This window comes from Erythranthe guttata, chromosome 9 (assembly GCF_056151865.1).
Source record: "Erythranthe guttata isolate IM_541 chromosome 9, IM_541, whole genome shotgun sequence".
NCBI lineage: Eukaryota > Viridiplantae > Streptophyta > Magnoliopsida > Lamiales > Phrymaceae > Erythranthe > Erythranthe guttata.
The window spans coordinates 14,036,451-14,062,531 of NC_142541.1; the positions used below are offsets into that span (position 1 = coordinate 14,036,451).

Below are 26,081 nucleotides of genomic sequence, written 5' to 3' on the forward strand. Positions count from 1 at the left end.
TTTTTTAACATTTTTTTGTGTTCTTTATCAGAATACAATTCCTTTTTTTTAATATTTTTTGCCGGATTAATGTACAATTCCTCTTTCTTTGTTTGATTCTTCCAAAGTATTAGATTAATTCCTTTTTATATATATATATTGTTTGTGTTCTTTATCACAATTTAATTCCTTTTTTTATATTTTTTTTGTTCTTTATAATAATTTAATTTTTTTTTAATCTTATTAATCAAAGTAAGGCTGCTCATGTTAAACCCTAGGAAATTTTTCCCATTGATAGTCATAATTTTCATTTATTTATTTAATTTAATTTAATATAATCAAGGTTAATAAATCCACTAACCACGTATCTTATTAATAAAAGTAAGGTTGCTCCCGCTATAAATTATAATTGTCATTTATTTAATTAACTAATTTTATTGTTTTATTATATTTATTATAATCAAGTATAATAAGTCTGTCTAGACTTGATGGCCCCAAATCTACATATATTTTCTTACTAAAATTATCATTTTACTTAATATTAATTTGATGGAAAAATTATTTAATTGTTTAGATAAACATTTGGTTCTTATTTTATTAATAAAAATAACATTTTCCCACTAAAATTGTCGTTTTACTTAATATTAATTTGATGAGAAAATTATTTATTTTTTTAGAAAAACATTTGGTTCTTACCACTCATTTGATAGTTATAAATTATAATTGTCATTTATTTGATTAATTAATTTTATTGTTATACTATATTTAATATAATCAAGTTTAATAAATCCGTTTAGTATCCAGACTTTTCCGCCCCAATTTTACTTATCTTTTCCCACCAAAATTGTCATTTTTACTTAATATTAATTTGATGGAAAAATTATTTAATTGTTTAGAAAAATATTTGGTTCTTATCTTATTAATAAAAGTAAAATTGCTCCTGATAAACTCTTAAGATTTAATGGCATCATTGATTTACAGTAAATTTACTGAGGCCTATTATGGGTGATAAAGAAGAATATTCGTTAAACTTCAACATTAATTGAGATAAGATAAATATACAACCATATTACATAAAAAATATAAAGTTAAATTAATAAATATGGCAAAAAAAATTTATGGATGGGGGATTATCATGAATATATATAGCAAAATATCAAAATGAATTGAAACTTAATTTTGTCGTTTAAATTGAACTTTACTTTTTATTAATTTTACTTCAATCCCGTGCATTGCACGGCCCAAAAATCTAGTAATAATAATAATAATAATAAGGGGAAATATGCAATACACCCCTTATTTGGAAAATATTTTGAACTAAACCCAATTGACTTTGAAGACTTTTCCAATAACCCATATCCCAATCTAAATTAGTGAAACCCCCCTTACCATCTATGACAAGACTAAAGTGCCCTTATGTCTTAGGGTTTTAACCTAATACAATTTTATTTCTCTCTCTCCAATTCTCTCGCTATTATCTCTCTGTTCTCGCTCTCTCTCTCTTTCTTCCATTCTCTCGTTCATCTCACGTTCTTTTTTTTTTTTTTTTCTTTTTCCATCTTCTCCAGACCTGTAAACCGCCGCCGTCGGAGTCAACAATATCCGTCGCCGCCTCCGTCGGATTTCTACATGGAGATTTCCCTTCTCTCGACGCTAAATACCAATTTATACTATATTAATTGGTAAATTTTATTTTTTTATTTTTCTCGAATTAATTGTCGAACTAGCAATATAATATGTAGCAATATAATATGTTATGGATCTGAATGTCAGTTCTATTATTTGTTTGTTATGAACGCATACATTGATTTTCAATTATTCGGGATTTTATTAATTTTTGTATTATTCTGCATATTCTGAATGTTTAGATCTGGAAAACCCATTGAATTACGAGATTAGTTGGTTGTATTTCAGTGTATTTTACAGAGTAGTCATATTTGACAGAGTAGTCATGTTTAACAACTTAGTTATATTTGTCCTTTTTTTTTGTAGTACTGCATATGTTCAACATTCAACAGTGTAGTCATATTTAACACACAAGATCAAACGGAAGATTAAGTGCAGTCGGTGCAACCGAGTTGGATACCGCAACAAAAAAACATGTTTGATGGCCATTGTTGAAAGATCACATTAGTTATTTTTTGTTTTTCTAGCCATTTTTTTTTTCTTGTTGCAATGTATTTTGCTATTAATATTGCAAGTGTTTTCAAGTGCTGATTACTTGTAGTCACATTACGCAGAACCTAGTCACATAATAGTCATATTCTCACTGTCCTGTTCAGTTACTATTATACAAACCGTAGTCACATAATAGTCATATTCTCGTTGTTTTTGTTAATAATCATGCTTCTACTGGCTGTTAATTATAATGTTATACAAAGCGTAGTCACATAATAGCCATATTCAACTATAGTCATATTCGAAGTTGTAAATTTGTCGAGAAAAAAAATTAATTTTTTGTTTAAAAAAAAAAATTTAATTAGAAAAAATATTAAAAAATAAAAATAAATAAAAAATGGCTAAAAATCCGAAATAATAAAAAATTAAAAAATATATATATATATATATATATATATATATATATATATATATATATATATATATATATATATATATATATATATATATATATATATATATATATATATTTTGATTTGGTAGCAAATTTTTAGGAATTTGGAAGCATATTTTTAGGAATTAAATTATTGTTATGGAAAGAGAGAAAAAAGGAATAATTAAGACTAATTAGGCTAATTGACATAAGGGTACAATTGGAAATATAAATTATAGGGGTTTATCATAAAGAAAGATTCAAGGGGTGGACATATCACCATTTATTATCTATACGATGGGTTTATTGCTAATGACCCCTAATAATAATAGACCCGAGTACTTTTCTTAAATTGGCACGTATAAATATATTATCACTATTGATTCTTATAATTTTCTTCTCCCCTAATTTAATTCTTAAAATGTCATTTCAATTTGACCATTGACATCATTGATTATAATTAATAATATTTAACTAAATATAAACCAAATGTTTTCTTAAAAATATAAAATAATATTTTGTTTTCATTTATTTATTTTGTTCAATTTAAACTAGATCTTGACCAAAAAATATAAAAATAAAATAAAAATAAAAATAAAAAATAAATCCCAACCCCCACCTATCCAAGATCCATCACTGATCACACACACACACACTATATATATATATATATATATATATATATATATATATATATATATATATATATATATATATATATATATATATATATATATATATACATATATATAATTTGTACACGTTGACAGAGCCATTAAATACCCCTACCTGCCATGAGTCACCTTCCATCAAACTATATTTGGCACATTCATTTATTATTTCCTTGTAATAATTCATACACATAATTGGCAAAACAAATTCAGTTTATCAGGCAAGCCAATTTACTACAAGGCTGGTTTTTATGGGATTTTGAGGCAAAACTACACACTGCTCCTGTTTAATTTTCTTCTGTCAAGAATAACTTTGAATTCAAAAATGGAATGTACAGTGATGCAAGAAGAAGAAGAAGAAGAAAACGAAGAGACTTTTCATTCTCCACTGCAAGAGATAATTACGAAGAAGACGAAGAAAGACAAAGAATCGAATGGCGACGAAGAGACGATCAAGCTCTCTCTCATGAGAACCATTGTTGAAAACAAATTAGATCCACCCCCATCTTCCAAGGTTCATGTCATCATCTCTCTCTCTCTCTCTCTCTCTCTTATAAGTGATTATGCATAAAAGTGTAGTTTTAATCCTCTAAACAGCTACTCCACACTTATGATTAAGTGTTTTTGGAACTAAATTATGGTGGAGTTTGCAAAAGCTTTTGAAAAGTGATTCTGAACTTCTAATTTTTTGGGATCATAATCACTTTTGAAGTGTTTGCAGTACCAGCTCTTGCTTTTACTTCTTTTAAAACAAGTTGTTATAAGCTCTAATTTGAAAAATATCCATAGACCTGCATTTTCTATTTAAATTGATTTTCCAGCATATTTGCAAACATCTCATTTTTTTAGAAATAAACACTTAATATTAATTTAACTCACAATCACTAACTTCTATTTTTAAATAAGCTTCTGCAAACAACACCTATATCCATTGACCGCGCTGAAATTAATTAATTAATTACCTAACTTCTTCTAATAATGCAGGCAATTAAAAAAATTATAACACTTATTAGTAATTAGTTTCAAGTTCAATATATATATATATGCACTATTCTAATTCTTGACCAAGTCGTTTGGTTTGGTTGGTAGAGCTGACAAACCAACTTCTTTATATAGTCAGGCCACCATGTTAGGACTTCAACTAATTAGGGTTTCAGTCCGAAGTGTACACCGGATAAAAGTCTCCCACAAACCAACATGGATGTGTGCGTTTTCGTGCGAATAATCAACACGAGCGATCTGATTTACAATAGAAAATCATACCTGATTTTCGGGAGGAACAAAAAGTACTTATTACATTATAAACACAATTAAAGTACACTTAGGTGGCGTTTGCAAAGGCTTTTCGAAATAAATTATGAGCTTTTTTTTTTTTTTTTTGCACATAATCTGTTTTTACGTGTTTGCAAAACAAGCATTTGCTTTTAATTCTCTCAAAATAAGTTGTTTTAAGCTATAATTTTAAAAACACCAGCTTACCTGTTTTTTTTCTATTTAACTCAGAATCACTAAATTCTGCTTTTAAATAAGCTTTTGCAATAAAATTATACATAGTAGTTGTGAGATTTTGTTGTGGTTAATTATTACTGAACAGCTGTTAATAATAAGCAGGATAACATAGATGACCTGGCACTAAGAAGGTTTCTTCGCGCACGAGATCTTGATGTAGAGAAAGCATCCTCGATGTTCGTGAGGTACTTAGAGTGGAGGCGTTCGTTTGTTCCAAAGGGTTCGGTTTCAGAATCGGAGATTACAAATGAAATTGCACAGAATAAAATGTTCGTGCAAGGCAGCGACAAGCAAGGCCGCCCCATTGCAGTTGTTTTCGGTTCTCGACATTTTGCGTGCAAAGGAGGATGCGTCGACGAATTCAGGCGTTCGTCCCTTTTTCCACTTCTTTATTTTTTTTAATTTTTTTTTCTCGTAATTTTCACGTATTCGTGTTATTTTTTTTACAGGTTTCTTGGTGTTTGCACTGGATAAACTATGTCACAGGTATATATATCCTGGAGAGAAAATATAGATAATAAATTTTGGAATAAGATCATATTATTTATTTATTTTATTATTATTATTATTTTTTTTTTTTTGTTGTAAAATAGGATGCCTGAAGGACAAGAGAAATTCACAATAATTGGTGATCTTAAAGGATATGGCTATTGCAACAGTGATCTACGTGGAAACCTTGCAGCTATTACCATTCAACAGGTTCAAAATAACCTTTTTTTTTTAATTATTATTATTAAATTTAGTTTTTACCACACTGTAAAAAAATTAGGCGAAATCATAAATGAAGAATCTTGATCTTGAACCTTGAACCTTGAACACAGGAATACTACCCAGAAAGACTTGGAAAATTGTTTGTGATCAACGCACCGTATATATTCATGACCATGTGGAAGATCGTTTGCCCGTTTATCGACAAAAACACAAAGAAGAAGGTAAAAAAAAAAATCTATCATTTTTCAAGTTTATTCTACTTCATAATGTGGTAATCTGATATTATTAATTATTAATTTTTTTATAATTATTACCTGTACGAAGATCGTATTTGTGGAGAACAAAAGACTGCACGAAACTCTTCTCGAGGACATAGACGAAAGCCAGCTTCCAGATATCTACGGAGGCAAACTTCAGCTTGTTCCCGTACAAAATGGCTGAAGATGAAAACGAAAATATCAAATATAAATATTAATCGAGCATATAATATGTAATGCATTATGTAATGCATTCTGTATGTGTGCACATTTCGAATTCTTACGTACAAGTTTGAGGAGGAAAAAAGATACCTGTACTCATTTACGGTGGAGGGCTATGTAAATTCGACTTCGTTTCGTACCGTAAAAACTGAATCTTTATTACCAATATTTAGTTATTTACCAATAGTCTCCACAAGAACACGAGCCCTTCTCAAACCTATGAAACCGAATCCTATCCCTCACCGTAATCACTCTATGTAATAATCTCGACACAATCTTAATCCAACCGTGGCAATCGAGACAAGTGCGCAAGTTTTTCGAAATCGCAATTTCGGTCCCGGGGCTAGATTTAAGTATCCCGAAAGCCAACGCCAACTTTTCGCTGTGATAATTCAAATTCTCCTCCTTCTCTTCCTCGGATATATCCATCAAAACCAACTCTGGGGCAGGAGCATAACCGTCCATTCTCGATCGTCGGATCAAATTTTCTAATAATCCGTAAATAGCTTCGGTTTCAGGGTGTGATCTGTCGCCCGCCTTGAAGTGGTGGACCCCACCATGCAATTCAACCCAACTCTTGCCTATACTCTTACGAACCCCCTTCTTGTTCATAGTGTGCCTCAGAGTTTCTGCATTACCCCATTTATTAATATTGCAGTATATATTCGACATCAACACATAATCGCCACTACCAAGATTCTTTATTTTATCAATAACGAATTCACCCAGCTGGGAATTCCGGTGAGTTCTACAAGCACTGAGAAGTGTCCTCCATATAACAACATCGGGTTCCATCGGCATTTCCTTAACCACCGCATAAGCTTCTTCTAGAAGCCCAGCTCTTGCGAATAGGTCAACCATTGCTCCGTAATGCGGGAGTTGGGGCTGAACTAAATAATTGTTTTTCATAAGATTAAAATACTCTCGGCCCTTTTCTACAAAACCACAGTGGCTGCACGCTGTAATGATCCCGATGAAAGTCACGGCATCAGGTGAAATATTTTCTCTTTGCATAGTTGAGAAAATCGAAATTGCATCGACTGCAAGACCATGCATTGCTAGCCCATTTATCATTGCGTTCCATATTGAAATATCGTGCTTTTTAGCAGCATTAAATACCGATTTTGCTGTTTCAATTCTTCCGCATCTTGAATACATGTCTACTAAGGCAGAAGACAATATGAAATTCAGTTCGATTTTCTTCTCTATCATTAAATCGTGCACGAACTTTCCATGATTGAGAGCTCCAAGCCTCGAGCATGCTGTTATTACAGAAGCAAATGTGAATCCATCGGGTTCAATTTTTGTTCCCAGCATCTCTTTGAAGATGCCAATTGCTTCTAGAAAGTATCCACTTTTGACACAACCTCCAATAATCGAGTTCCAAGTGACCACATCCCGGGCAGGTAATGCAGAGAATACTTTTTTGGCAATATCAATTTCGCCAGCTTTAATCAAACTATCGATCAACAAGTTGGCGGGGACCACATCGAGATTGAAAAGGGATACATCATCGAGTAGTTGGTGAGCAAGTTTGGGCTTTTTACAAGCTGTGTACACTTTTAACAACGTGGATAAAAGTGATGAGTACGTTTCGTAACCATGTTTGATGATTTTACAGTGCACAGAAACTGCGGTCCTGAAATGGTGGGGCTGCTTGCATGATTCAAGAACGGCGAAGAGCACTCGATCATCTTCATATTCTTCAAAATAGTATGTAATAATCAAATTTCAAATACGGCATCTTCGTATACTTCAAAAGTATTTTTTTACAAAGGCAAAACTTATACTCCATCGTATTATTAATACGATGCAGTAGCCGATATGAAAAACGATGCAGGGAATTTATATCAATTGAGCAGAATCTATGTTCCTCTAGTTCGATAAATAAATAATCTATAGTCGATATGCTCGAACAAGTTGATCAAGCTAACGAAAGGATAATTACGATTTCCGGAAAAAAAAAAAAAGCAAGGTTCTGCTCTGTCACTCAACTAAACAGTAAGACAAGAATTCGAAAACAACAAGGTTAATCTGATGTACTGCTTCCGTAATTGATTTCTTTCGATAAAAAAACATTATAATATCAGTAAGAACAATCAAATTCAGTAACTCTTACTATGTAATTAAACAACACTTCCGCATAAAACAATTGAATGAAAAAAAATGATTAATGATGAATAACTAACCAGTTATTGGATAAATATTTTGCGGTGAAGCAACAATTGGATGAGGTTTTGGGGTGAAAACGGCGGTGTAGCGCCGACAGAACGGCGGCACCGGAGAAAGTAGTCTCCTCCTCAGATTTCCATTATTGAGCAATTTCATTCGTCAATTTGTTGCATAATCAGGTTCGAAGTTCGGGCCCTAACCTCGTACACTTCGATGAAGATTCTTCGTCTTCTTCAGTTGATGTTTGCTGCGAATTTGATGCATCAACGAAGTTGCTGTTTGTGGGTGGGGTTCGGCCATTTTTGCTGGCTGAAGAAAATGGATTTGGGGGAAAATTAAATTCGGACCGTTACTAGTAATGGGCCTAGGGATTCAAATATTAATGGGCCGGTAAATATAAGACTTTTTCACTTTGGACTTGATAATTACCGTTCCATATTTACGGATACCGTTCGCAATAATTCACTATCCACTCATTTTCTCTCTCTAGAGGAAAAAAACAACTCTTAAGAAGGGTGCAAATTTAAATCGGATGGTCTATTTTAATTTAATAGGAAAATCGGATGCCATAGGATGATTGACACGTGGATAGTTTAAATGAAAATATAATTAGGATTCTAATAATTGGAAAAAGGAAAAAGAAAACCCCGATAGAACCCATAACCCCTATAACCCTAATTATAATCAGCGTGATTTATTAAGAGTTAAGACTTAAGAATGTCACATGCCAAAAAAATAGTGGAATCCGAATTTAATCTCTATTTTAAATTGTCCCAAATCTTGTCTTATTCAAGCGATTTACAAACGAAAATGAGTGTATCGTTATGGATAAGGATCGGGATAACATTACAATGAGGTAGAGATTGTTGGAATCTACCAAAATAAAAAAAATACAAATTAATTAATTAACGAGAAAAAAGTGCTAGTGAATCTGTACTAAAACAAGAAGCTTTCTTCTGTATCATCCACTGTATCATCTACTCGCGTCGAGTGATCTACTTCTGCGTTAGTGTTTAATATTCCAAATGCAGTTAATATACAAAGTGATTGACAATACATGACGGAGTTTTTCTAAAAGCTTGTCTCTAAAATGACAAAACAAATTAATTAATAAATAAATGTGAAATATAAGTATAGAGATAGCAAAATGAATAGTGAATGAGGTAGTTGGAAGAAGTGAAGAAAACGGACAAAGGGCCAAACTAATTTACAGGCAGCATGCATATATACCTCTGCGTGGCTCAGACATGGTTCATGGGGGGCGATAACCCCTTTCCCACTACCGTACGCCTCTGTCCTTAGATTATGACGTGTCACTTGTTGATTCGACACTTTCATTAATGCCCTCCTTGACCAAGCTTCACCACTTGTTCAAATACAATATATATATATATGTTGTTTTGTTTTTCTTGATATATAATATAGACGAAATATGGGTGAATTGCATTTTGCACCCCATAATTAACCCTAATTGGTGCTTTGCACCCTAATATTTTCAAAGTAGCAAAGTCCACCCCACATCAATTCCTTATGAGATTTTATCCCAAGAATTAATGGGGATGTTTGATTATGTTTCTAATGAGATTTTCCAGTTTTCAAAAATTCTGATGGAAAAAGTAGATGTATTGGTTTTTGTGTAGAAAATGAGAATATGTTTGGATGAAAATGTGATTTTAGTTTTATGTAAGTGTAGAAATGAGAATATGTTTGGTTGTGGTGTGTTTTCTCTACGAAATTACTTGCAAAAGTGTAATATAATGATGATGGTGATTATTATTATTATTATTATTATTATTATTATTATTATTATTATTGATGAGATGGGAGAAAAAATAGAGGAGAGAGAAATAGGTTAGTAGGTATTATTATAGGTTTGAAAAGTGGGAAAAATATGAATAGTGTATTTCTATTGGAAATTGTTTTAAGAAAAATAGGAATTTCCAAGTGAAAAGTCTCAAACAAACATAATCTCAGTTTTATGTATAGTATAAAACTAGAAATTTATTTTGGAAATAGAAACAAACATGCCCATTATATATCACGATATTTTAACTTTTGAAGGATTTTCATGCTTGATGGCCGGTATATTTTTTTTTCTTTTTGTAGTTTAAAAAAATATTTGTAAAGCCTTATTCTAATTAATCCATTTAATTTTCATCAACTACGCATTAAAAAAAAGTTATTAATGTCCTACACTACAGTTCTCATTCTATTTTTATTTTTAAATATACATTAATTTTATGGAAAATTTGGATTTTTTAAATTATTTTGAAAATTAAAATTGAATTAGAAATTTTATATACATTTTTTAACTCTATGCGAAACATATAAAATAAATCATCAGTTATATTTTTAAATTATATACAAGTAAAATAATTAAAATAAATATTAAGTAAGAAAACAAAACATAAAGAAGAATGAAAATTCCTTCAAAAATGTAAAACATCGCGATGTATTGATTTGTTTGGCTAAAATATCACAAGACAATTGAGGTAGGGTGCATTTTGCCATAAGATATATTTTGTGAGGGTGTAATTTGCCAATTTACAAATAATAGGGTGAAAAATGCAAACACTGTTAATTATGGGGTGCATAACGCAATTCACCCGACGAAATATTATTTTAATTTTCTTTGCAACCGGAGTCAATTAATTAATTACTTGATTAGATGCATTTTCTCGCAATTGGCAAATTAATAATATAATACATTATGGCCACATTTTATAAATTAATATGTATATATTTCACCTATGCAACTGTAATTATATATATAGGATTAATAATAATAATAATAAGTTAAAAGCAAAATCAGAATTGACAGTGGTAACAGTCATGAGATGGATGGTACATAATTCTCACCAATATTTCAGAATAAGGTACATGCTTCAGATATCCTCTAACCCTGCAACTTAATTACCTTCCCTTTTTTTTTTTTTTTTTACTTACTATAATGTAATATATAATATATATGTGTCTATATTCATTTACCAACACACGGACCGAACGATATTTTTCATTCCGAATTCTGAATTTTTAAATTTTTTTGAATTCAACAGATTTCGATCAGAAAAGTTGCGATTTCGAAACAAGTTTTTTCAATTTTTTCAACTGAATTTGAATTAGCTAGTTTTTCGCTGCGATTTTGAATATATTTGGGATTGTTCCCAAGTTCTAAGTTCGATCCGTATAGATTTTACACCTCTAGGTAGGTTCAATTGACTTCTGTTTCTTGTGTCGAACTCCACATGACATAGGCAGCAAAAGAAAATGTCGGAAAAGCAGGGTCACGAACGTTAGCATTCTGACGATTAAGTTGCAATTTTCGGAGAAGATGAAAGGGGAAGAAATAAATTAAAATTATGATAGATATGCCTGCAATTTACACATGGATGAAATTTTGGATGTTCTGCATTATGTAAATTTCCAATTTGAACATTTATTTTTCTTTTCATTTTAATTTTAAAAAAATTCCATAATTTTTTATATCAAAATCTAAATTAAATATGGGATAGTTGTTATTTGTGACAAAACATATTGCAATATATATATAACCGAAAAATTTAAATAAACGAATCTCCGTATTTTTCCAATTTCTATTAAAAAGATCTCTACTTTCGAACAAAGTTTTCATTTCGATTTTCAAAATTTCGGTTTTCAAATTAATTCTACGAAAATTTGTAATTATTTCATTAAAACATGGAAAAATGTTCATTATGATTTTCAGCATGAGAGTTCTGAAAGTTCAATAATTTAAAAAAAAAATAATAATAACAATAAAAAGACAGCCTTAATATTTATTTAATTTATTTATTATGATGAGATTTCAGAATCAAAGGTTAGGGGGCCTGTGCCCCGACTGTAACCATCTTTATTTTCTCGTTTGCCTGAGAAACTATCTGACTTTCTTTTGTACTATCTCTGAACTCACCTTGCAAATGAATAGTATTTCTTTCTTTTTTCTTTTCTTTTATTTTATTTAATTTTCTCTACCCTCTTTAATTCTTTGCACTAGTTTTTCTAACTTCAATAACCTCACACAGCTAATAAAACAGTCAATTGTTTCATGATACACACACACACACACACACACACACACACTAGGCTGATCTCTCTACTCGTATATATATTTATAACATACAAGGGCACTTTGGTCATTTCATATGGGGTGGTTCAAAGTCCAAACTGCCCCTCGTGATTTTCTCCAATATATAAGCATTATAGGGTAAGATAGCCTTTTCCCACATAGCCTAGCTAGTTTTGGTTTCACTTGCAAATTGGTTTTTTTTTTTCTTCAATTTTGCAAGATTTTTAAATACATTAAGAAACAGTTACTCCCTCCGTTCTCTTTTAATTGTGGTTTTGTAAGTTTTTCGCACGAATTAAGGATTTCATTAAATGTTTTTTGATTTTAGGAAAATGCATAATTTCAGACTAAAATGACATTGTCGTATAATTAATAAGAGAGATAAATGAATGGTTGCAAATTTAGATCGGATGGCCTGTTTTAATAGGAAAATCGGAGGTTATTTCTATGCTACACCCGGTGAAAGTTACACCGGGTGATTTTTTACCGTTGATCTACACGCACCAATATGGGTGTATGTGTGTTTGTGTGTATATGAATGGTAAAGATCTACCCGGTGTATTTCACCCGGTGTAGCATAGTATAAGCCAAAATCGGATGCCATAGGATGATTGATACGTGGATAGTTTAAATAAAAATATAATTAGGATTCTAATAATTGGAAGAAAAAAAAAAAGGGAAAGCCCCAGCATAACCTGTAACCCCTCTAACCCTAATTATAATCAGCGTGATTTATTAAAAGTTAAGACTTAAATGCCATATGTCAAAAAATTAATGAAATCCGATTTATATTAAATATCGGCTGATCCGCTCAGAATTTAATCTCTAAATGAATTAATAAAAGAGTGTTGGAAATACCGCTCTTACAGAGTCGTTAGCTAGACGTCACACTCTTCTTATTCCAACAACTAAGTCGTTTTATACTATTATTAAATAAACTAGCATAGTAAAATTTGAGAAAGTAGTACTGTTCATATTTTATATAACATTAGTTTTTTTTACGTAGTAAGATTTATAATCCAAACAAATAAGTTAAGATTTAACAAATCGAATTTCTATTTTATCTCTGAAGATTTGAGATATATTGATGAAAAATAGGAGACTGAAGTCGGAAGGATTCTTCACGGTTCAGTATCATATAGTTAGAAAATTAGTACATAACACATATTTTGAAATAAATAATTATACAAAAATATCATTAGGGTTTCTTAGGGTTGCCTTAACGTTTTTTTTATTTTTTATATATATAAGATATCATTAATAACTTCTATCGAAGTAAATGAAAACACAATATAATCAAATTTAAGCAGTTTTATTTTTTCTTTTTTGGTAGTGCGAAGTAATCTACAGCCAACTAAAATATTGAGTTCTACATTCTTGTATAATAATTTGTAAACCATACAAGAGATGTAAACGACCGTAGGCTAACCACGCGTGAGAAGCGCTACCTAGCGATTGTTGGCAATGAAATTCAAACTTGAGTCGACTTACACAAGTTCACTTGCTTCGACGTTCGTAAAACTTTCAGTTTTTCACTTCTAATTAATTATGATGCATTCCTTTAACAAAAAAATAAAGTAATATTTAAAATAGATGTTGTTACAAATACATCCTGATGTCATGAAATCCAAAAAGATATCTACATTAATTAAATTAAATTGCAGCTAGATTTTACATATGATAAAACGATATCTACATTAATTAAATTAAATTGCAGCTAGATTTTATACATGAATATAAAGTAATAATTAAATAATTAATGCTGACTGCAAGGACTAAAGTAATTAATTGCTTATATAGGATAAGTTGGAACCATTGATTTGCAGCTTTGAACAGAAGCCAAAAAAAAAAAAAACAGAACCCTACAGAGGGAGCCAATACAACAGTAGGCCGTAGGTACACTATGAGATCATTACAAAACCAAATTTAAAGGACATTCATTTTTCAGTTATTCCATTATTATTGCAGATTTTATTTTTTTTCTTTTTCAAAAAGGACAAAAAAAATCTATGGTGAAAAAAAACAAATTTTCTTACAAGGGCTTTTCTGGCAAAGTACAAAAGAGCAAAAGGATGGCTAGCTAGTGTGCAGTGAATAGTGACGAGAGTTAGATGCTACACCTGGTTATTTACATGGTCTGAATTTTAATCGTAGATTCGATTTGATAATTGTTCACTAAGATCACATACACATGTGTGTGATTATGTGTAGACAGTGGCAAAACCAAAATTTTATAATTAGGGGGGCCGAAATATACACTAAAATAATTTAATTCGGGGTTTCGGGTAGGATTTTTTTTTTATTTTTTTCCGAAAAACCTGAAGATTGGAAAAGATAATATATTATGACTCTTTTTGCATTAATTCTGACTTTGTATGAATTAAATAATAAAAAGTGAGTGAATTAAATAAATATATAAGTATAATCTAGTCGATTTTTTTTTTTCAATTGAGGATGAACTTTTTGACTGATTTATTAATTTTCTATGTTTTCTTCAGTTATAAATACTTAATTTAATTTTTTATATAAACTAAATTGTTAAAAATTAAAGGAGCACAATAAAAAGGTAATAAAATATATATACTTATATATAATAATAAATAAATAAAATTGAGAGGGGCCATGCCCCGTCTGGCCCTACAGTCGTTTCCCCATTGTGTCTAAATTTACGAATCAAATACATCCCATGTAAATTATAACCAGGTGTAGCATCTAATTTCCTTAGTGAATAGTGATGATTATATATATATGGGCTAAATACACTTTGCACCTCTGAAGTATAGCTCATGTAACACTTACCCCTTAAAGTATCATTTGTGACACCTACCCCCCTCAACATCAATTATTTTATACTTAAAATTTAAAAAATAATAAACATAACAATCTAATAATTAACGGTTCATAGAAAATTGAAAAGTAACTAAAATTAATTATTGAAAAAAAAAATTAAAAAGTAATATATATTGGGTAATAATGAATGAAAATATATTTAAATAATTAATAAACTAAAATAAATTTAAATACTTAAGATTTTTGTTAAGGCGGCCGTTATATGCAAGCCCATTTTTTTATTAGTTCAAACCCACATAAAAAGATTTATTAGTTCAAAACCCTAAACTAATTTATTTTTATTACATCAAGACCAAAGAGAACGAATATACCCTTATCCACAAATAATAAATAAATACAAATAAACCCTATTTTTTATTTGTACAAGACCAAAAAATAAAAAAACTCAAAAGAAATAAAAAAAGGAATACGGAAAAAGAATACGACAGTCGCACGACCACCGCAGAAGACCGCCGCACGACCACCGCACAAGACTGCCGCACGACCACCACTAGACCGCCGGCGACGATCAGCAAGCCACCACCACCAAACCATCTCCACCGCACCATCACCATCACCCCACCACCACCAACAAGTCATTTTTACTAAACTTTTGTTTGTCAATTCAAAAATATTAATCAAGCATCGATTCTTGATAAATATGCGTGGATGAACATTAATATATGCTTACTTCTTGTTGGGTTGCAATGTGTTAGCCGATTTTGGAAAAAAAATTGAGATTGAAATTGATTTTTTTGTGTCTTTTCGTTGTTTTCCCAAATCGGTTTATCCAGACCGATTTTGTACACGAAAATCGGCGTCACAATACCGATTTTTGTTAACAAAATCAGCGACACAACGCTGACTTCACAAGTCAAAATCGGCGTTGTAACGCCGATTTTTTTTTTTTATGATTTTTGTTTTTTATTTGGTTTTGAATTTCATTAAGGGTAAATTAGTATTTTTATGTTGGAGGTCTTGAACTAATAAAAAAATGGGCTTGCATATATCCGCCGCCTTTTATTAATTATGTATTGATTTCTTAAAATTTATCGATATAATATTTCGATTAATTGGCCCAACAACAATTAGATGTTATTTATTGAAAAAGTATCCAACGCAAGATAATAGTTTCAATTTTTAAAAGTAATATTGTATTTTTTAACAGATATTTTTAGTTGTATAATTTAATTATTCTTTTAGTTATTCATTTCAACAAAATAATTTTTTAAAGTATTAAAATTTAAAAATACAAATTAAATTGTGCTTGAGCGGGTAAGTGTTACAAATGATACTTTAAGGGGTAAGTGTTACAGAGGGTATACTTTAGGGGTGCAAACTGTATTTAACCCTATATATATATATATCTATATATATATATATATATATATATATATATATATATATATATATATATAAAAGCCAACAACAAATCAAAACCCTCAAAGAAAATCAAAAAGGGAAATAGCGAAAATGGATCCTGATGCTTTCTCAGCGAGCTTGTTCAAGTGGGACCCAAGAGGTGCTATGCCGCCGACGAACAGGCTACTCGAGGCGGTGCTGCCGCCGCCTCCTCCGCCGCCGTCGTCGGCCTACTCCGTGAGGCCGAGAGAGCTCGGCGGTTTAGAGGAGCTTTTTCAAGCTTATGGGATAAGATACTACACCGCCGCGAAAATAGCGGAGCTTGGGTTCACTGTGAACACGCTCTTGGATATGAGGGATGAGGAGCTTGATGAGATGATGAACAGCCTCTGCCAGATTTTCCGGTGGGATCTCCTCGTCGGAGAGAGGTACGGAATCAAGGCCGCCGTGAGAGCTGAGCGGCGCCGCCTTGATGACGAGGAAGCACGGCGGCGCCACCTCCTCTGCGGCGACGCCACCACTCATCATGCCCTTGACGCCCTCTCTCAAGAAGGTTCGTCTTACGTGAATTGCATGCATGGAAATCTGTATGTATATCTGTATGTATATATATATATGTGAGTGTGACATGGGTTTTTTTTTTAATGTTTGTAAAAAAAAAAAAGGGTTGTCGGAGGAGCCGGTGCAGCAGCAGGAGAAGGAGGCGGCGGGGAGCGGCGGAGGAGGGGTGTGGGAGATGGTGGTGGCGGCGGGTGGCAGGAAGCAGCAGCGGCGGAGGAAGAACTGCAGGGGGCGGTCGAGAATGGCGTCCATGGACGATGACGACGACGACGACGATGATGAAACTGAGGGGGCGGAGGATGACGAGAACTGCGGCGGAGGGGGTGGCGGTGAGAGGCAGAGGGAGCACCCGTTCATAGTGACGGAGCCGGGGGAGGTGGCGCGTGGGAAGAAGAACGGACTTGATTACCTGTTCCATCTGTATGAACAGTGTCGCGAGTTCTTGATCCAAGTTCAGAACATTGCCAAGGAGAGAGGTGAAAAATGCCCTACCAAGGTTTGTTTTTCTTTTTTAATCAATTATTTATTTTAATTTTATATTTTGTCCAATTTTATAAATATTTAATATCTATTTTTAAATATACAAAATGAGATAAAAAGGTAGATTTGAAAAGTATATATATAGTCTTTGCAATTTGTCTTGTATTTCATGTACTTGTTATGGTGGTGTAAATCGGACCGATCGAATTGGAATTAGTCATTTCCGATATTTTTAAACTAGTTCCAATTTCGTTCCAAAAAAATGGGAAAATTTGGAAATCGGAATTTCGGAAATTGGAACGAAAAAACTTTTTTACAAAATCGGAAAATTTTGAACTGGAGTCGGCGGAATTCGGAAATTTTCAATTTTTGCGCACATTAAATATAAAATTAATAATAATATTAGTATTTTAATTATGATAATTGGAAAAGGTTCGAAATTTTTGAATTTATTTTCGGAACTCTAATCGAATCGGAAATCGGAATATCATATATATTCCAATTTTAATCCAAATAATTTTAGAAAAATCGAAAATTCGAATTTCAGAATTCGGATTGAAAAATACTCTTCCAAAATTAAAAAAAATTGGATCGGGATCGGTGAAAATCGGAAATTCGTTCCAATTTCCACCCTCAAGTCTTGTTAAGTGTCAAGAAAATGATATATAGAACACTCCATTATTTTACCAAAACAATAAATTAAAAAAAATAATACACTTTGTTCATTTTCATGACACGTGGATGAAAAATTCCGTACAAACCGGAGCTGAATTGGGCTCAGAAAAAGCCCCAGCGAGGTGTCAACATGGGAGCGTGACAACTCACGTACGATTTTCTGGGCCTATCTGCAAAAAACTTTAAAAAAATAGGCCCAAAAGAATCACCACGCACCACTCCTCACTCGACACGTGTAAACTTCAAGAAAACAATTTATTCTTAAACTGATATTACCATATTGCCCTTCTTTCTTCTGTTTTGCAGGTGACGAATCAAGTTTTCAGGTACGCGAAGAAGGCAGGGGCGAACTACATCAACAAGCCCAAGATGCGGCACTACGTCCACTGCTACGCGCTCCACTGCCTCGACGAGGACACCTCCAACGCGCTGCGACGCGCCTTCAAGGAGAGGGGCGAGAACGTAGGCGCGTGGAGACAAGCGTGCTACAAGCCGTTGGTGGCAATCGCCGCCAGGCAAGGGTGGGATATCGACGCCATCTTCAACGCCCATCCTCGCCTTTCCATATGGTATGTCCCCACCAAGCTCCGCCAGCTCTGCCACGCTGAGAGGAGCTGCGCCGCCGCCGCCGCGTCGACATCCATCTCCGGCGGTGGGGTTGATCACTTGCCCTTCTAGTGGCTGAACAAACAAACAAACAAACTATGGGTGGTTTTGACTTTTGGGGGGAAAGTTTAATTTTAAGGGACTAAATTGAACGAAAGTTTAATTTTAAGGGACTAAATTGAACTTTTTTTAGTATTTGGTGGATTTTCTTGTAATTTTTTTTTTAAGAAGTTTGGAGTTTCGTAACCATGGCTGTTTTTTTAGCTACCAATCTTAAATTATGGCTAGGAGAGGAAATCGGATCGAAATTAGCATTTTTGAAAATGCAAAACTAATTTCAATTCCGATAAAAAAAAAAATCAGAAAATTGGAATGAGAAACGTGCTCCATAATTAAAACGTTTTGGGTTTGAATCAACAGAATTTGAAAGTTTCAATTTTGTTTAGGCTATAATACAAAATACATTTATAATATTCATATTATAATTGTAGTTTCCGGAAGAAAAAAGTCGGAATTCTTGAAAATTAAAATTGGAACATAGATCGGAATTGAATTCATTGAGTATCCGATTCCATTTTGAAAATATCTAGAAGAATCGTAATTCGGAATGCAAAATATATACATACTTCCAAAATCGGAAAATTTCGAATCGAAATCAATGGAATTCGGAATTTTCGTCCCAATTTCCACCCCTAGATACGGCTGGTGGAGCTTTTCGACGAGCACAAACTGATTCCCGAATATGCAATAAGTTAACGAGTTTCTTTTATTCAACATGAAGTGGGAAACCTCAACAGCAAATCTGAGGTTTCTGAATACGGGATGACAAATGATGTTCCAAAATCAGAAATATCCGGAACGAAATCAGCGGAATTCGGAAATTTCTGTTCCAATTTCCACACCTAATTACACCACAAATTCTAAGAGCAAACAAGCAAATGAAATTATATTACATACTACATCATGAAGAATGAGTAGGGTACTTCCACTGTACATCAGCCCAAGTGCTGACACCGTCGGTCACGTCCTTAACCACAGATGCCACCTCATCAACGTTAACTCGAATCTGCAGCTTGCTGTCTCTTTCTCGCACCGTCACCGATGTTGTTGAATCGACTGTTATCGCAAACGGCACTCCAAGTTCATCTGTTCTCGCATATCTCCTTCCTATCGACGTACCTGCACATATACATATAATGCATGAATATCTCTAGTATTTAGGTAGATTCACATGTCGAATCGAATCGAATTCATAATGTACTATATATCAGTTCACTAAAGAAGCAGCAAATTCAATTCAAGATTTTTGGCTAATAATCGACCAATCTTGAAAAGAATCAAGTTATATTCAACATAACCCCCTAAATGGTGAGGTTTTCGGGGGTAATTTACTACAAAAGTTGCATTATAGGGGATTTTTTTGGCAATATTAATAACAACGGCACCTTTTTAACAAATAGGGTAAATACAAGGGAGTTGAATGCAATAAAACAAAACATTTCATAGAAAGTAGTATGAAAATATTCCGAAGGTGCAACGTACCTGTAATATCGATTTTGTACGAGATCCCGACAGCAGTGAGTGACCTGGCAATTCTTCTGGCAACCTCCTCGAACTCCTGATTCTGAACAAGAGGGAGTACGGTGCATTTGATTGGAGCAATTAGCGACGGAAACCGAAAGACGTTCAATTGTTCTTCCCCACCGTCTCTAGCAGGCCTTGTATAAAATGTATGCTCATAGAGACAGTAAATGATTCTTCCTATACCGAACGATGGTTCGATAACGGACGGTGTGAAAACCCTTTGATGCTCTTTTTTAATCTCTTTGGAAATCGAGACCATGTTACTCTTTATGGTCACATTTTTGTCGAGGGTGCAAACTTTGAAATCCGCCTCTCCCTTTGCTTCCAAAGTTGCTTTCATCTCCATTGCTTCCTTTTCGCCCATAGCCTGTTTATAAAGTTCGGAACGAAGTTAATTTTACGAGTTTTCAAGATCCAAATAGTGTTAGTTGTCAACGGGGAGATATCAATCCTCCTCAAATCTCCAAACAAAACGGAATCACGGGTACAAAGGGAATTTAGTCAAAACGAAAACGGAAGTAATATATATATATATATGTGTGTGTGTGTATACCTCTAAAGCTTCGACCACCATCTTTTGGCTACCTTTAAAGGCAAGACCGAGCTCTTTCTTTACTGGAGCTATAACAAGTTTCTGAACAAGACCAAATAACATTACAACGAAGGGCATAAAAGTCATAGAAAAATGCATTTAAATTTCCACTAGTAAAAAGGGGTTAAATATATATTTCAAAACGAGGAGAAAGAAGAGACCTCGACTTCTCTAGGCTCAGGATATTTTTCATGTGCGACGAGAGGAGTGCCACTATGATCCTGCAAATACAGGTCGTATAGTGAACCCATAAAATGCGTATTCACCACAAAATCACGGAAAAAAAACGAAAAAATAAAATAAAAAAATTCTTACAGTGTGAGCACGTAAATCGTACGCTGATCTATCGGCAATGCCAACACACTCGATCCAATCATGCGTGCATTCAATTTCAGCATCCCAACAGTCGGCAGCATAGTGTGCCATCTCGTTTGCTTGATGTTGACGGAACCTCAACCGGTCTTTGTCAATACCAATATGGGTTAAGAACAAGTACACTCGAGCCATGAAATAACCCAAGGTTTCATTATTCACAATCCCCTAAACCACACAGAATTATTTAACAGAGGCGAATAAAAACTAAAACATGAGTCAAATCGACAAGAAGAAAGCTAGATAATAGACCAACCTCCAAAACTGCTACTCCGATAGGTATTCTTCTCGCCGGTCGTTCAGACACTTGATCTTCTCTTGTGAGCATTAGAAATTCCAAATTCGAAATTTCAGAAAATTTGGGGTGAGATTTGTCATCGGGGTCTACAAAGTGTTCAATCTCTGCCAACGTAAATTCACGGACCCTCAAAAGACCCTGCCTCGGTGAAATCTGCGAAATTCATGCACGTAATTAAGCAACAGAGAGATTTTACTATATATTCATATACTGTCAGCAAAATATCGAAAAAAAAAAAAAAAGAATATGGATGTTGATGCAATCAATATGGTAGTATATAAGACCTCGTTACGAAAAGCTTGACCAATCTGTGCGGCCGCAAAAGGGAGCTTGTTCCCATTGTAGTAGTACAAGTCCTTAAAATTCACAAAAATCCCTTGAGCTGTCTCGGGACGCATAAACCTGCGACCAATCAGATTTCAAAAGTCAACTCAAAAAATCGTAAAAAAAAATGACGTGGAAAATTGGGTCAACGTATTCTCACCCGGGGCTCAAGCCAGATGGACCAATGGACGTCTTAAACATTAAATTGAACGGATAAGGGTCCGATAGAGCATTCTTTGTATCAGGAGCAGTAATCCCGTAACTCTTTATTTTTGCACCGAGCTCTTCCTCAGAGAGGTCGTCTAATACCGCGAGCACATGCCTCAGTTCTGCTGCCAGCTCAGCGCTGAGATTATGGTCGTTTTCGATCTTGTCTTTGCAATAGTCCTTGACCAAATGGTCCGCTCTGTAACATCTTCCAGTCTTTAAATCTTTAACCATGAGGTCAGTGAATTTATCGACATGGCCTGATGCCTTTAGAACAACCTCCGGTGTAACGGAAGGGCAATCGACTTCTAGCATGTTCTCTTCAAGGACAAAATGCTGAAACCCAAATATGACACTTAGATTATGAGCTGTTTTTTTCTCTTATAATATGTATTTAGGTGTTTGCAAAACCGACTTTTGCTTCTCTTAAAATAAGTTGCTTTAAGCTATAATTTTAAAAGCACTCATGCACCTGTTTTTTCTATTTAAATTGATTTTCAAGATTTTTTGCAAACATCCCCAACTTTTAAAATTACGCACTTAATATCAACTAACGGTGGTGTTTGCAAAAGTTTATTTAAAAGCAGAAGTTATGGATTGTGAGTTAAATTGGTTTTAAGTGCTTATTTCAAAAAGTTGGGGATGTTTGCAAAGTCACTGGAAAATAAACTTAAATAGAAAAAGCACGGTCATGGGTGCTTACAAATTATAGCTTAAAGTTACTTATTTTAAGAGAAGCAGAAGCAAAAGTTCATTTTGCAAACACATAAAAATAGATTATGAGCAAAAAAAAGCTCATAATCTATTTGTAAAAGCTTTTGCAAACACCACCTAACTCACAACCACTAACTTATGCTTTTAAATAAGCTTTTGCAAACACCACCTTAACACCTTGGTAAAATTAACCTTAATTAATAATTATCATAACTACATAACCAAACACAGGTTAAACCTCTTTAAATTAATACAATCCAAACTATCAAAATTCTATTAATTTACCGAAATATTAAATTATCAAACTAATAATTTAATACGTTTTTTCTGAGGAGGAACACGATAAATTATTATTTATCCAGGTTCTAGTTACTGGTCTATTAATCACCATCAGAAAAATTAACATATAATTAAAACTAATTATCAACAATAGAAACCCTAAAAATGCCAATCCAAAATTCTGGGGGTTTCGTAAACTGGAGAAGTGAATACCTGCCGCCAAAAGGCGAGGACGTTAGACTTAACGGCGCATCCGGGTGGGCCGTAATCGTAAAGTCCGGCAACGCCGCCGTAGATTTTGAAAGAGGGGATAAAAAACAAACGCCGCTCTAGCGTGTTGACGACGGCGTGCCGGAACGCCTCCTTGTTGCGGGTTTCTTGGGCGGCGTCCATTTCTCAGCACACAAGACAAGAATCAACAAAGCCCCTAAGATTTCTATCTACGATCTATCCTATTCTGGCTACTGTGGGGACGAGAAGAAGAAAAATATCAGTTGCAGATTCTCAGTTTGGCCGTTTTGGGCTTAATTTCAATTTGCACCCTTGAAAAGCATCATTTTCGCACTCTGCATCCCGAAAATAATAAATAACACTTTGCACCCTCAAAACATGTTTAATCATTCAAAGTGCACTATAATATATTTTTCGGCCATAATTGTCCGTCGTTTAACTTATCTTTTGACCGTCAACATGGTCAGTTTCATCTATTCAATTGATTTTTTCTTCAGGGTGGAACGTTGCTAATATATTTTCGGGCGAGAATAACTCTGTTGACAATCAGAAAATAGGTCAACAATGGAAATTTAGGACGGAAAATAAATTAGCGTGCAATTTGAACAATAAAATATATTCCAAGGGTTCAAAGTGTTATAAATTATTTTTGAGTACAAAATGCCAAAATAGTACGTTTCGAGAGTGCAAAGTGAAATTAAGCTGCCTTTTTTTGGGGCCCGAATTTTTTTTTTTTTAATATTTCTTTCTTTTTAATAAAAGAATATTGTTTTACTTTCTTTCTTTTTCCAATTGTTTTTCTCTAATTTTTCGTTTTATTAATTGCTTCATTAATTCAACGATCAATTTTATTTTTATGACAATTAAGTTTATACTATCGTTTGAGAAGTGGATTTCTATTATCAGATTTGTATGCATACTGTAAATTTAAATATCACTAATAAATCATATTATAGTAGTGTAATATATTTTTTTTATTATAATTGTGATTGTCACGTATTTAAATACTTATGTTACCACGTGTATTGCACAAAGAGTAATGCCTAGAATTTTAAATTCCAAGGGGGGTGAATACATAAATTTTTTTACGAGTAGGGGGCGATAATGCTAATACACAATTTTTATTTTCTTTTTATACATATGGGGTCATTAGTAATAAGCCCCTCATATAGTTAAGAAATGGTGATACACCTGCATGGGTGTAGCTCAACTGGTTCCGGAGATGGTAAGTTGGTGCAAGGTCCTAGGATCGAATCCTGGCAACCGCAGTGCGGGAATTTCAACTCCAATGAGGGTTGGTTCCTTGTGGGCACCATGTCCGGGTCCGCTACCTTAACGGGCCGTTGAGTTACCATGATTTACATTCATCCATCAATCCTTGTCGGGCCAAGGGATGGGGGCCCTGTGGGCGAGGGATTTCGTCTTTTTTGTGCAAAAAATGGTGATGCATCACCCCTTAAATCTTTCTTTGTGATAACCTCTAGAAATTTTATTCCCAATATTACCCTTGTGTTAATTAGCTATCCCTAAAAATCAGCTACCACATTTAAATAAAAATATTTTTTTATTTTTTATTTTTTATTATTTTCGGACTTTATTTAGCTTTTTTTTTTAATAATATTTTTTTAATTTTTTTTAAACAAAAAAAATAATTTTTTTTCTCGACAGGTTTACTACTCCGAATGTGACTATAGTTGAATATGACTATAATCTACTATGACTATATTTGACTATATCAACTGTAGTCATATTCTTGATTTATATTGCAGTTTTTTACATTTTCAATTTAAAAAATCTGATTATATAGTCTAGTACAATCATGTTTACCAAATTATATAAAAAAACGAAGATTGCCTATTATTAAGAAAACAATCCAATCAACATCGTCAATAAAAAAATCACGATTTGAATCTTGAAACGAGAAGAAAGAACATATTTGAATATGACTACAGTCATATTGAACAATAATTATATTCGAATATGATTATAGTCATGTTATTGTTGCTGCTCAAATCTGAAACTATATGTTCACATGCGTAGAAAATAATAATAAAGAGAAATCGAAACAGACAGAAACAATTACCAAAATTAAATATGACTATATATGTGACCACATATGACTATTATGTATATTACTAAAAAACTGATTCTTGTCATTTGGCTTGCAAGTTGCACCACTTTCATGAGTGCATTTCATGGCCACCGACACCATTTATTCCGAAGTTTCCTCATCGAATATGGAAATAATGCTCAAACTGCATTTTTTCAACAAAAAAAAAAAAGTGACTAATTAACAACAATTGGAATATCAAAATCAAACACAAATGACCCCAACAAATTTTCAATGGAGTATCTCTAAAAGTGAAGACTAAAAAATGAAAAAAAAATCTCACCAAATTGTGATATTTTCACAATTTATATCCGGAGCTAGGGGCCACCAAATTCAATCTCCTCCGTAAAGTATATAAAAATATATACTCCGAATTCTCTATCCAAATTTCGACCACATCCAACGGTTCAATTGCACGAAAACCGCGTCTAATCTAGCTGCCCGGAATTATTCAGTAACAAAAACCAGCAGCTAGTTTTAAGATCCGATCTATATTTAGAGATATCTGATTCCAATCTTCACCGTTCATAAGTTATATTGATGTGTTACGAATCCTTTATAAAAATATCAACCCAATCCGACGGTTAGATTTTCCGATCTGGCCTCTGCACGAAAACTGCTGCATCTCAAAAACTTGATTTTTCTCCTCTTTTTCCGTCCGCTCTTCGGAAGGAGAATCGAAACCCCGGGCCGGCGCCATG

General features: G+C 33.2%; 4 protein-coding genes across 5 annotated transcripts; 2 read left to right on the forward strand and 2 right to left on the reverse strand.

Moving 5' to 3' along the window:
• Positions 1–3,311: 3,311 nt before the first annotated feature.
• Positions 3,312–6,066, forward strand: LOC105975903 (uncharacterized). Its single transcript, XM_013001147.2, has 6 exons — positions 3,312–3,715; positions 4,813–5,077; positions 5,160–5,196; positions 5,304–5,409; positions 5,532–5,642; positions 5,746–6,066. Exons 1-6 carry the CDS (start codon positions 3,527–3,529, stop codon positions 5,860–5,862), a joined length of 825 nt encoding a protein of 274 aa, XP_012856601.2. The 5' UTR covers positions 3,312–3,526; the 3' UTR covers positions 5,863–6,066.
• LOC105975902 (Tetratricopeptide repeat (TPR)-like superfamily protein) lies at positions 5,394–8,438 on the reverse strand. Of its 2 annotated transcripts, none has more exons than XM_013001146.2 (3): positions 8,090–8,423; positions 5,991–7,594; positions 5,394–5,858 (listed from the first exon to the last, which is right to left on the reverse strand). In XM_013001146.2, exons 1-2 carry the CDS (start codon positions 8,226–8,228, stop codon positions 6,078–6,080), a joined length of 1,656 nt encoding a protein of 551 aa, XP_012856600.2. In that variant the 5' UTR covers positions 8,229–8,423; the 3' UTR covers positions 5,394–5,858; positions 5,991–6,077. The 2 variants fall into 2 exon arrangements, with proteins under 2 accessions (XP_012856600.2, XP_012856599.2); XM_013001145.2 differs by having other exon boundaries at positions 5,562–5,858; positions 5,991–7,603; positions 8,090–8,438.
• A 7,971-nt stretch (positions 8,439–16,409) lies between these two features.
• On the forward strand, positions 16,410–18,932 carry LOC105976087 (protein ALF). The gene is made up of 3 exons (XM_013001377.2): positions 16,410–16,900; positions 17,013–17,404; positions 18,370–18,932. The coding sequence occupies exons 1-3, from the start codon at positions 16,459–16,461 to the stop codon at positions 18,739–18,741; spliced, it is 1,206 nt and encodes a 401-aa protein (XP_012856831.2). The 5' UTR covers positions 16,410–16,458; the 3' UTR covers positions 18,742–18,932.
• Positions 18,933–19,412: 480 nt separating this feature from the next.
• On the reverse strand, positions 19,413–23,818 carry LOC105975868 (glycine--tRNA ligase, mitochondrial 1). The gene is made up of 9 exons (XM_013001107.2): positions 23,253–23,818; positions 22,000–22,382; positions 21,800–21,917; positions 21,474–21,668; positions 21,161–21,385; positions 21,007–21,066; positions 20,807–20,887; positions 20,212–20,620; positions 19,413–19,848 (listed from the first exon to the last, which is right to left on the reverse strand). The coding sequence occupies exons 1-9, from the start codon at positions 23,430–23,432 to the stop codon at positions 19,631–19,633; spliced, it is 1,869 nt and encodes a 622-aa protein (XP_012856561.1). The 5' UTR covers positions 23,433–23,818; the 3' UTR covers positions 19,413–19,630.
• Positions 23,819–26,081: the final 2,263 nt, after the last annotated feature.

Coding starts and splice junctions, on each gene's coding strand:
- LOC105976087 (XM_013001377.2), top strand. CDS start 16,459: ATGGATCCTGATGCTTTCTCAGCGAGCTTGTTCAAGTGGGACCCAAGA. Junction 16,901..17,012: donor TGACGCCCTCTCTCAAGAAG/GTTCGTCTTACG, acceptor AAAAAAAAAAAG/GGTTGTCGGAGGAGCCGGTG. Junction 17,405..18,369: donor GTGAAAAATGCCCTACCAAG/GTTTGTTTTTCT, acceptor TCTGTTTTGCAG/GTGACGAATCAAGTTTTCAG.
- LOC105975902 (XM_013001145.2), bottom strand. CDS start 8,228: ATGAAATTGCTCAATAATGGAAATCTGAGGAGGAGACTACTTTCTCCG. Junction 7,604..8,089: donor AAATATTTATCCAATAACTG/GTTAGTTATTCA, acceptor ACTATTTTGAAG/AATATGAAGATGATCGAGTG.
- LOC105975868 (XM_013001107.2), bottom strand. CDS start 23,432: ATGGACGCCGCCCAAGAAACCCGCAACAAGGAGGCGTTCCGGCACGCC. Junction 21,918..21,999: donor CCATCTGGCTTGAGCCCCGG/GTGAGAATACGT, acceptor GATTGGTCGCAG/GTTTATGCGTCCCGAGACAG. Junction 21,669..21,799: donor GTCAAGCTTTTCGTAACGAG/GTCTTATATACT, acceptor TGAATTTCGCAG/ATTTCACCGAGGCAGGGTCT.
- LOC105975903 (XM_013001147.2), top strand. CDS start 3,527: ATGGAATGTACAGTGATGCAAGAAGAAGAAGAAGAAGAAAACGAAGAG. Junction 5,410..5,531: donor CAGCTATTACCATTCAACAG/GTTCAAAATAAC, acceptor CCTTGAACACAG/GAATACTACCCAGAAAGACT. Junction 5,643..5,745: donor ACAAAAACACAAAGAAGAAG/GTAAAAAAAAAA, acceptor ACCTGTACGAAG/ATCGTATTTGTGGAGAACAA.